The sequence below is a fragment of the Schistocerca serialis genome, chromosome 2 (assembly GCF_023864345.2).
Source record: "Schistocerca serialis cubense isolate TAMUIC-IGC-003099 chromosome 2, iqSchSeri2.2, whole genome shotgun sequence".
NCBI classification, from domain to species: Eukaryota; Metazoa; Arthropoda; class Insecta; order Orthoptera; family Acrididae; genus Schistocerca; species Schistocerca serialis.
Window position 1 is genome coordinate 405115404 of NC_064639.1, and position 12478 is coordinate 405127881.

The 12478-nt window shown below is 39.2% G+C and overlaps 1 protein-coding gene across 2 annotated transcripts in view; it reads left to right on the forward strand.

Moving 5' to 3' along the window:
• Positions 1 to 12478, forward strand: part of LOC126457241 (serine/threonine-protein kinase mTOR) — a 263986-nt gene that overhangs the window by 57228 nt on the left and 194280 nt on the right. For both annotated transcript variants that reach the window (XM_050093384.1, XM_050093385.1), the window contains exons 8-10: positions 533 to 701; positions 8259 to 8469; positions 11627 to 11806. In XM_050093384.1, the coding sequence (XP_049949341.1) occupies positions 533 to 701; positions 8259 to 8469; positions 11627 to 11806 (560 nt within the window). The remainder of the gene's footprint in view (positions 1 to 532; positions 702 to 8258; positions 8470 to 11626; positions 11807 to 12478) is intronic.

A 12478-nucleotide genomic window follows, 5' to 3' on the forward strand; every position in this document is an offset into this window, starting at 1 on the left:
CCCCTCCCCCCCCCCCCCTCCCATACCTGTCTCCACACACACACACACACGCACACACACACACTCACTCACTCTCCTCATCTGTTATGTCCATTTTGTGTGAGCACTTAAGATGTCTTCTGATGCCTGATAGAACTTGAATTGTAAAGAGTATTTGCTGCCTCTCATATTTTTATAGTTTGAGCTTTTTGTGCCATATGTCTCTGCCATTTTTTCCATTTGGTTTCCTCTGATTTGCGGTTCCTTCAGCTCATCGTTCATGAAAACTCTGAAGGTATCGTTAGACGATTTGTGTCGCCATTGGTATTACTCTTTCAGTTGCATATTGGATTTTTCCCCATAAGTATTTTCATTTTCTAATTGCCAGCAGATTTCAATTTATTACATAAATTTTCTATGTGACAGATCTGTCCTGATTAGAATGTTGATATATTTGCTCACTCCTTAGATTTGATAGAAAATTTAGTAGTCCACAGCTACACATTTAGACAGAATTCAGCATCTGTTATAGCTTTATGTTTTCTGTTTTCAGACATTTGAACAAAACAATGTTGTTTCTGCTTGGAAGTCTTCGAACTCGTGAGAAAGACCGTAGTGCTGCCTTTACAACAGTTGGACTAATTGCAGTGGCTGTTCAGGAAGATATACAGAGTTACCTGCCAAAAATAATGGATGTTATTCGTGCTTCTCTACCATCAAAGGTAAATTTAGACACCAGTGTGTATAATTATTCAAGCTTTTTCCATTTACGTTGTATAATTTTTTGTGGAGAGATGTGATTTTGCTGGTACTATAAAATTGGAAGCAGAGATACATCAATGCCATCTCTCTTGCACACAACAAGATAGACATCACAGATAGAGTAATATGGGGATATTTTCTTCAGTGAAGATGATATACTACTTGGAATTAAAGCTTTACTTTTCAGTCTCCTGACTTTACTGTAGTTGTGGGATAGAAGTTTTAAGGAGAAAGGGGTTGGGAAGAATCAATTAAAAATTAGAGCAATGTGAAAAATAAGCAGTGGGTTCCTATAATAACAGGTGCAGGTGAATATAAATTTTGGAAATAGAACTGATTTGTTACAAGGTGGTCATGCTCATGGAAAGTACAGTTACGTATTGCGTGATACATGACATACAAGGACTTATGTGGCAAGCAAATTATCTTTCTTTGTTGCTGAAGTGGCTGTTGTTTGTCTCTGTTGACTGTGTTTTCACACAAGACCAGGATTCAAGTCTCAAGCAAATTATATTTCCATGTTGGGGAAATGGCTGTTAGTCTTCTCTGCTGATTGTCTTTTTACAAAATATATTCATTTTAATAAATCACCGTCATCCTGCATATGATAGGTGCTAAATTAGAGGAAAGGTCTCTGTAAGTTTTGAAAAATATTTGGTTAACATAATGTAGAAATTGGGCATATTGCCATTTCAAAACTACAGTCAGGTTGCAGCACGTCATCCAGCGAGACAATCACAATGCCACATTGGTAGCACCACAACTCATGACACTGCTCCTTCTCCTGGAGAGATAGTGATCCACTGTTATAGAAGTTCTTGTTGGAGCTCACTACAGTGCTCTGGATCTACATCTTGTCAGCCACCCTCTGTATGGCACCACTGGCAGGTCTTTGCATTCTGGTTATGTTTCCACAACCTCTTCACAATAATGAGCATTGAAGGTAGCCCTTCCTGTCGAAGCTTCAAAATTGCTGACAGAATCTTCAGCTTTCTTGAGTCTTCCATCATCTATCTGCACATGAGTAGGGATTCATGCAGAGAGAAGGGATGACATCTCTCCACTTTTGTATTCCTGACGAAATGTAATAATCCTTGACTTAATATGTCATGTCCGAAAAGTTTCAAAGGATACAGTATGGCTTCAATTAATGCTTTAGTAACTTTTCAGATAGTACCATTTTTCACATAAACAGAAAAATCCATACCAAGCCTCCTGGGCTGTATCTCTCTGTCTGGTGCTTGGCATTACAGCACACTCGGTCTTCCTCCTGGGCGTCAGAGCATATCTGCCAATGTCTTATTAAAGTGTTCTGTGAGGATATTTGTCTATGAGTGTCAGGTATTTGTCATCCTGTGGGTGATGTCATGACCCACCTTTTATCCTAGTCTCAACCAGCAAACTTTAACACAATCAGAAATCATCCCATAGGGTGCTCAGTGCTTCAGAATGATGTCTTCTACAAGGAATTTTGCAATTTCTGGAGCTCCAGCGGTTGGCACAGCTTTGTTGTCAGCATAACAGGTGAAATATTGCGGTGTGTCATCCATCGATTCAGGTTCAGTGATTTCAGGGACATCCTCGAGAGCGGACGGTGGAATAGTGATGTTTCAGGCAAGGTTGTACCAGATGTCCCTGAGGTAATTGCAGCACATGCTTCCATTGTTGACATCCTTATAGTGGCTCTCATAGTGTCTAGTGTCCCAGTAGTGACATGGGCAGTGATGCCTGCATCAGATTCTGTCTAGAGTCTTCACCAAACCCTGGTGACCAGATGTTGGAGCATTATGGAAATACTTCAGGGTAGCTGACTGTAGCTGTGATGGTATGATGAACACCAATTAGTGCCCTGTTGGATCATAGTTCCTGATGTATAAAGTTCCATTTACTTGTTGGAATTCTCCTTTGTTCATTGTTCATCAGCTGAGATTTCATCTATTCTACTGGTTTCCACCAAAAGATTCCATGAAAGGCTGTCTGCGTCCTTGTGTTTCTGTCTGCTTTTGTGTATGATTGTGATGTTGTACTCCTTAAGTGTCATTGCCCATCTTGCCAATATACCCGATGGCTTGTTCGGGCTATTCAGCCAGTATACAGAATGGAGGCCTGTCAACAATAGTGAATGGTTTGCGAAGTAAATACAGCCAGAATTTGTTGATGGCTTAAACACCTGCAAGGAACTCTTTCTTGGTTGTAGAGTAGTTCATTTCGAACTTGGAGAGTACTCTTGGAAGCATAAGTTAACAATTGTCCAAGTCTGCAAAATAGGTATTAGTTGCTTCTATCACCTCCTCATTTGAATAAAATCTTTGTCCCGCCAGCCATTTCTTCAAATTGGGGAACAAATAGTAGTCTGGAGAATAGGGGGGATGTGAAATGAGTTGAAATCCTATTTCCATTAGTTTTGCGACCACAACTGCTGAGGTGTGTGCTGGCGCATTGTCATGATGGAAAAGGATTTTTTGCAGTCCAATCGCCGGTTTTCTCTTGCAGCTCGGTTTTCAAACAGTCCAATAACGATGAATAATATGCACCTGTAATAGTTTTACCCTTTTCCAGATAGTCGATCAGGATTATCCCTTGCAAATCCCAAAAGGCAATCGTCATAACCTTTCCAGCTGAAGGACTGGTCTTCGCCTTTTTTGGTGCAGATTCTCCCTTGATAACCCATTGTTTAGATTGTTGTTTGGTCTCAGGAGTATAGTAATGTATCCATGTTTCATCCACAGTGATGAAATGATGCTTAAAGTCCTGCAGATTCTTCCTGAACAGGTGCAAACTTCACATGATTCCGTTTTTGGTCAAGCATGAGCAATCGCGGAACCCATCGTGCGGATAGCTTTCTCATGTCCAAATGTGTATGCAAAATATTATGTACCCGTTCATCCGAGATGCCCACAGCACTACCAATCTCACGAACCTTAACTCTTCTGTCATCCATCACCATACCATGGATTTTATCAATGATTTCTGGAGTTGTAACCTCCACAGGGCATCCAGAACGTTAAGAATCACTTGTGCCCATATGGCCCCTCCGAAAATTTTGAAACAATTTGTAAACTGTTCTAATCAAAGATGCAGAGTCACTGTAATGTTCATCAAGCTTCTCTTTAGTCTCCTGAAGCGTTTTGTGTTTCATAAAGTAATGTTTAATCACCAAACAAAATTCTTTTCCATCCATTTTTTGACAATCACTCGACTTCCTTGATTCACACGAATGCCAAACACAAAGAAATAAACCAATATGGTGTAAACTTGGTGTGCGTTCTTTCCAAAGATGCTACTAACTAAACATAATCTCGATACGTGCCGGTGGTGCCATCTCTCGGACTTTGCATGGACTTTTCAAATGCCCCTCTTATTTATTTGGTGATAAAGTGGCACTTTTTTGGATTCAGGTTAAGGCCAGCAATCTGAACACACTTCAACACAGTTGTCAGGGGGCTTAGATATTCTTCAAATGTCTTCAAAAAATGACAGTGCCAACCAGATAAAAAAGACGCATTGTCCATTTAAGGTTTGAAGCAGATTGTCCATCATATATTCAAATGTGGCTGGAGTGTTACACAGTCAAAACAGCATGATGTAAACACATACAAGACATCAGGCTATGAAGGCAGTCTTTTCCTGGTCAGCTTCATCAAGCTCAGTTTGATGGTAGACTGTCTGCATGTCCGTTGTTGAGAAGTACTTTGCTCCTTTCAACCAGTCTAGGGCGTCATCAATGTCCTACGTGGATAGACATCTTTTGTTTTGATTTTTTAGCCAATGCAGAAATATCATGTACCGTCTTTCTGATTCACAAGGATCACAGGAAAGGAGAGGACCAAGGACTCTAAAAGTTCAGTGATGTCCTCCTGCAACATCTTCTTCACTTCGTGCCAGATTATTTGTCATTCAGCTGGCAACATACTATATTAGTGCTGACTAATTGGTGGGTGATCCCTAGTGTTGATATGGTGTTTTGCCATGGACTGCTTGGTCTGTCTTTTCTGTGCTTTGGGTTTGAAAATACCTGAAAATTGATGCAGTATGACTATCAGTTGCCGACGTTGTTCCTTGGTCAGGCCAGACCTTGTTAGCTGTTCAATAGTAGCTTCCTCCCCTGCGTTACATACAGTGGTAGGATGACAATAAGCTGCCCTTCCAGGACTAGTTCAGCTGTTCCTCCTATGCACATACCTTTAGGGTTGAATTGTGGCTGCTCACAATGATTAGTGATTCAAAATTCTCCTTGACCACCTACAGTGCTTATGATCATCACTGGTGTGTAGGTTTCTTTTGTCAACCCAAGTAGCTTTTTGCAATCGACAAAAGCTTCACAATTTAACTGATTGGTGACTAGAACTTGTCTCTGTGATGATGGTGAATTATTATAATCTTCAGCAGCAAACATCTGCGTTGAGTAACCTTCGTTGTGTGTGCTTGTCGCAATAGCCTCTTCGGCCTGGAGCTCTCATCTTCTTGTGATGCCTGCAAGAAATCCCATCTGAGATTACAAACTGTTAAAATGACAAATTCAAAGTGCTGTGTCCTGTCATTGATAGTGATTCTTGCTATTCATGTTTCTGTTGGCGGGACGTATTTGTCATATTCAGCACAATTTTTTTCATATCAAGGAACATAGTCTTCTTTATCTGATGATGATAAGCATCTGACTTTATAGAAAAAGAAGCTCCTAAGATGACTAACATGTGGATGGATTGTCCATCGATGATGACATCACTGAGATTTCTTGATATCTTGGTGACTGTCGTCCATGGAGGATTTTCATCTGTGGCAGCCTCACCTCTATAGTTGGTCTCCTTGCTTAATTTTCCTAAATTTGATGGCTGAACAAGCAGCTGGTGACTCCATTTGTCAGTGGGAAATGGCTTGGATTGTTGGGGAACAACTTCATCCAGGGTTCAGCAATGGGCTTCACCTCACAGGTCAACTATAATTCAATTTTGTCATATGATGACATGATTGGAGACCATGGCTGTTATTTGAAGACAAATGTTATTGGTGTTGAGACAGCAACCAGCCACAAATTTATTTTCAGTTTCATTATTCAAAGGGTACTGTTACCAGTTTCGAATCATTATGATTCATCTTCAAATGGTTCATGCTTTCATTACAATGTTTTTTTTTTCAGAAATTAATTGTTCTAAAATATAAATAATACATAATTATACACATGTCACCTCGATGGTTGTGTTATAGATTTTCATTGGATGTGAGTTATGTGAAATGTCGGTTTGGAGTGTTTGTTTTCATTACATTCGTACAACAGATGTGAATACATTTCCACTGCATTCTTATCATTGCCTACGTAAATTTTTCTCGCTGAACACTTTAGGTTTGTCACAGAAAAGATTTCTAGCAAACACCACATGTTTTGATACAATACAAAGTTTGAAATGCAACTCATAGCATGCCAGTCAGTGAAACTAAGCACTATGCTACTCTGCTAGCATCATAACTAGTGGCAATATTGGTGAAGTGAGTCGAGGTCTTACTGGTTGTTGAACAAGTCAGACAGAAAGGTTAGCCAAAGCACTTGTCTGAAATCTGCTTCTTATTCTCGCATGAACAGCCATGGTAAGTGAGAATTTTATTCTTGTAGATGTCTTGCCATTCTAGAAACTGAACAATACAGAATATAAATTCTTCACTGTCACTCTTCTTTCAGCCTTTTGTCATACAAAGATGTGGAGATATTTGTTGTACTTGACATAAAAGATGAAAATATTCACTTGCATCCCCTGACTGTAGTATTTCTAGGAAGTGACTAGTTTTCAGCACAAAAATGTACATTTTACATCAGTTCTTGCTTCTAGATTACTTTCATGACTAGTTTTCAACACAAATATGTGCATTTTACATCAGGTTTTGCTGCTAGATTCATTTCATAAATGAAAGAAATAGCAGCTTTCATTGCAAACAGGCAAAATATATTCCTACTGTCAAATTCCCTTCCTCAGCCATGAGGCATATGTCATACTGATGTCTTATGTGATTTGGATATGGATATCTTTTTACCGTAGAAAATTTTTCAGTTTTTTAATGCACCTGTTCCCTGATTCATTGAATCTCTCATTAGATATCTGATGCATTAAATTTGATTACATAGATTCAGTTTCAAAATAAATTCTAAGACTTGTCTTTCATTAGTGACTAGATACAGGTTCAGCAGACGTTATTTTATGGCTTCATTTCACTATTTTTTCTTATTTATATTTTTAATTGTCATTTGAAGTGGTCAGAGTTTCCAATTTTGTGCTGTACATAAGACAGGATCTTGTTTCTTACCTTTTTATCAGCGTAAAAAACTTTTCTCTGAACTGTCAATAAGGAATCAATGTCTTTATGAATATTATTTTTGTGTCTTGTATAGTGATTGCGCAAGCCGCAGTGTAGCTGAAACTGATTTGAAAGGTTTCTGTTGTTATCAAGAAAAACAATTAATGAGTTAATGTCAATGTAAGTATTCCAAGATTCTTAAAGAGAGCTGTGCTAATGTGTTTTTAACAGTTTTGCACAATGCTTTTACTTCTTGCATTTGCTAAGTTAACACATATTTTGACTTTAGGTATACTGCACAAGAAAACAATCCCAAAAACAGCAGAAGCAAAAGAAAAAGAACAACATTTTTTCTCTTTAGGTTAACACAATGAGAGACACTTCTAAATGCAAAACATGCTGGACTGAACTACTTAATTAAATTATATATGTACTGACTCTTTTAACTCCTTATCCCTTCTGACCACCAAAGAATTTTGTAAATAGTGTTTTCCTTAAAATATGAGTGTTAAGGACTACTTCTGGTAAAAGGTAATCATTCTAAGCCATTTTTGCTTGTTTGAAATGGCATGATATGAGTCATTGTGAGATTCAGATTTTATCTGTTTGCTGTGTACTAGTTCAATCTGAGCTGTATCTGGTAAGACTGAGTTTCTGGCATTTCATTATTATGCTTGGTTGAGCTGTTGGTCTCCAAGGACAGACACAGCTAATGATTATCTCCTTATTTTAGGTTATCAAATGCAAATGATGATCTGTAAGAAAGATTCATTTGCATGACAGGCTCAAGGTGGTTGAGTGAGATTCTAGTATTGATTGTTTTGGTGTTTCCATTGTTTAACTGGTCACCTGTAGGTCCCAAATTAACCTCGAGATTTGTCTTTTTGGCTGATATAAATTGCTTTTAATTCTGTATCAGCCACTGCAGTTGTGTTAGCTGTATGCTATATGCTTGTCCAATTATATCTAGTTTACATGTCGGATAAAAAATAAAAACTCTTTTAAAAAATGAAAACTTTTTTCCGATATGGGACATAAATGTGAACAAAATACACACACAGCTTTATGTGTATTAGACTGTTAGGAGAGAGAATATGGAACGGGTTTATGAACTCCTGAAATAATTGCATAATGTATTCTTCTTAATAATTTGCCACTTGTTAATTTTTCTCTGTTAAGTACAATGTGTTCTTCAGACTTTTTTGTAAGGTAGTGTGCTTGCTTGCTTCCAGGATACACCAAGTAAAAAGCGAGCAGCCACCTTGGAACCAGCAGTATTTGTGTGTATCACTCTCCTGGGACATGCAGTTGGGTTGATGATACGACAGGATGTGAAAGATCTTCTGGAACCAATGTTGGCCACAGGTCTCAGCCCAGCATTGACAATGGCTCTGAGAGAGCTTGCAGCAAATATACCACAATTGAAAAGGGATATTTCAGAAGGCAAGTCTTTGTACATCACAATCTCTATTTACAATATTACGAAAAGGATAGATTGCTACTTACCGTTTAGCTGAGATGTTGAGTCACATATAGGCAGAACAAAAAGACTGTCAGACAAATTAGCTTTTGTCCAAAAACACCTTCCTCCGTGACCACGCTCTCTGGCTGCCGAGGCTAGACTGCGAGCAACTGCACATGATGGGAAAGCAGTCTGGGTGGTGGGGGTAAGGAGGAGACTGGGGCGGTGGGGGGGGGGGGGGGGAGGAATAGCAGAGAAGGGGTGGGGGACGATAATGTGCTGTTTGTGGGAGCATACATGGATGAGGCGGAGAGAGGTTAGGGCAGCTAGGTGCAGTCAGTCTAACCTCCTGACTGCTCACAGTCTGGCCTCGACAGCCAGAGAGAGTGGTCAAATGTGTGTGAGTTGTGATTGTGTGTTTGTGATTGTCTGATTTGGAGGAAGGCCTTTCTGGCCAAGACCTAACTTGTTTGACAGTCTTTCTGTTGTGCCTATTGTGTCATAATACATCTGCTATATGGTGAATATCAATCTATCTTTTTCATAATATTACATAATTGGATAGACAAAAAAACCTACTCACCAAGTGGTGCCAGGAGAATGTACATATACGAAAAGAGGTTTTACTTGTGCTAGCTTTTGGAGCCAGTGGCTCATTCTTCTGGCTGAGTGGTTGAAGGGGAGGGAAGATGGGTGAAGGAAAAGGACTGGACAGCTTTGGCAAAAGGGGTAAAGTTCGGAAAAGTCACCCAGAACCCTGCATCAGGGGACACTTACCAGATGAGATGAGAAGGAAAGACTTTTGATAATATTGGCCATTTTTATATCCTGATTTTCCATTGTTTGACTACCTTTGTGTATTTTTACCATGAATGCAATACTGTGTAGAAACTGATGCCAGAGTATTCTTTAGCTAACATAATTAAATAGACAAATGGAAAACTCATTAACAAGTTTCCTTATTACCAACCTCGGTTGCTTAAAGTGCAACTAGTTGATATTGATTTCATACTATATATTAGCCTCAGCACAGGAGAGATCAGTAATGGCTGTCTATATTCTCTATTTCACAATTTCTGTACCTTGTACAAGATTTGTTTAGGCATTAGCCATGGAGAAACACTACATAGAAAAATCCGTGTCTATATTCTCTGCTTCACTTTTTCTGCACGTTCTACAAGATTTGTTTAGACATTAGCCATGGTGAAACACTACAGAGAAAAATCTATTTTTTGTTATATATTACAGTCTCAGGTCACCCTCAGGTGATTTGAATATATTACATTGTAACTCTTCAGCTGCACAGCCAGAAGAGACACCCAAAATATGGTGTATCCAAGTCATTTGGTGATTACCTGGTAATAAGATGAAAATAGTAATTCTACCATACGTGTGATCTGAGGCTGTATTATACAGTAAAAAATTACTAGGCAGTCAGTGTATTTCCATAAGACAGTGCACATTTAGTCTGTGTAAAAATCTAGTATGTTTATCCATTGTGCAGGAAAAGTGATATTATCAAACGAGAAAGCGCTGGAAGATAGACACAATAAAAAACACACAAACACACACACAAATTTAAAGCTTTCGCAACCCACGGTTACTTCATCAGGAAAAAGGGAAGGAGAGGGAAAGACGAAAGGATGTGGGTTTTAAGGGAGAGGGTAAGGAGTCATTCCAGTCCCGGGAGCGGAAAGACTTACCTTAGGTGACAATATTTTGACTGTATGAAAAGGATAGATTGCTACTCACTACATAGAGGAGGGGTTGAGTCGCAGACAGGCCCAATGAAAAGGCTGTTAAACTTTTAAGCTTTCAGACGGAAAATTCTTTCTTCAAGCTCTGGCCTCTGGGGTCTGACTGTGAACCATTGTGAAAGGGGGGATTGTTGCTGAAGATAGTAATTTGATGGTCAGGCCATTGGAATGGATTCCATGAGATAGGCAGCAACACAGGAACAGTATATGGGACTGGGTTCTGGCCATGGACAGGGAAACGTTTCTTCGTTGGCACACATGGAAGTAGTAAGGGTCCATAGAGAAGGACAAAAAGAGCATAAAAATACGTTGGGGGGGGGGGGGGAAGAATCACAAAAGGATGAAACGGATTAAGTAAAATGAAAAATAGGTCGAAACCTGAGGGAAGAGGGCCAATAGCGAAACATGAAAATGAAAATGAAGAGGGGAAAAGGGGGGGGGAGGGATAGGAAGTAGGAGATAAGAGATTGGGCTGGGGGCTCAGCTGCGGGGTTCGACAAAATACGTGTAGCAAAGGAAGGTATGGAAAATAACACAAGAAAGTTATGCGAGGTTGTGGAAGAAAGTGTGATCAATTTGCAGGTTCAGAATAATGATCTTAGTAAGAAGAATGTGGGACACGAGATGCTGCATCAACAATACAAGTGTTCACATAGCTGTGTGGTGTACATGGACAAGACCATTGATACAGTGGGGCTCAGAAGTCAAAGAATGTGTGGTAGGGAAGGTGACAGTAAAACAAAGGAAAGATGAGAAAAAGAAGTACAGACATTGGGTAAAGTAACACTTTAGGGAATAGTGACGAAGGGAAACAGCACTGGATAGTGGATTAGAAGGAAAGCCAGTGGCAAAATCAAACAATGGAAAGTCCAGGATGGAGTAACAACAATATGGAAAGGTTAGATTGTTACTCACCACATAATGGAGATGCTGAGTTGCAGACAGACATAATGAAAATACTGCTAAATATTTAAGTTTTCAGACAAAAAAAGTCCTTAAGAAAACACACACACACACACACACACACACACACACACACACACACACACACACACAAGGTAGCAGTCAGCAGCTACTGAGTCCGGATTGTTAACCAGTCACAAATGGGGCCCCAGAGGCTGGAGGCAGTAGCCATTTGTATGTTGTGCTTGTACTATGTCAGCCCTTTTCCTATTGAGGTTAATAGTTCCCTAGTCCTTAGGAAGACATTAAACAGTCTATTGTTAAATTTGTCACTCCATTACCTGATGATTATGACATCTTTCCATCCCTCACCTGAAATTTCCTTACCCCTTTATTGGTGCTCAGATCTCATGATAATTGATTTATTACTGTGTTTATCCATTTATTTGCACACTGAAATTCTATCATTTAATTGCAGGATTGCTAAGGATGCTATCACAGGTACTCATGCAAATGCCACTTAGACATCCTGGTATGCCACGGCATTTACCATCGCCTGGATTTGCAGTTGTACCACTCTCTCTGCATGCCCAAGAGGCACCAGATGTACCAAGCATTGTATTAGCCCTCAGAACTTTGGGCAGTTTTAACTTTGATGGTAGGAAGTTACACAATTTGTTTAACATTCAATGATTTTAGAATTTTCCTCTTACTCATATGGTCATTAACAAATAATTGAGCACTTGCTGCAATTGTATTTGTGCCTTAATGTGTTCTGAATTGCAAACATTTGTTAAGTTTCTTGAACTCATTTCATGTGTAAAGGATTGGTTGTCTGCCACTGCTGACCCTAAAGAGGCTCTCTCTATATTGTGGCATCTGAAAAACAGAAGTTAAGGCCACCAAGAAATTGTAATATGTGCAGATATTCCATCTGTTGCAATGAGGATGAGAAGAATGGCATAAATTGAGTAAAAAAGGAAGGAAATAAAGGATGTAACATACTTTGACATATTGTTGTAAAACTTTAAATATGTAGAATGAATAGAACAGCACATTTCTGAACACTTTAGTGCATGACACTGATCTTTACAATGCTGTTATTAAAATGTTTGCTGTGACTTGCTTCTTAATGCCTGCAGAAAATATGGAATGAATGAGCAAGTGATTCATCACATAGTAAGAGCCACCATTCTTTGTACCGCGAGAAAGTGCTCCAGTGTTGATGTGTTTGTGGCCACAACAATAAAATCTGTTAAGTTGTTCCAAAAATCTGTAATATGAATAAAACTGAAAATTAAAAATAGTATGCTGCACTGGTCATGCACTG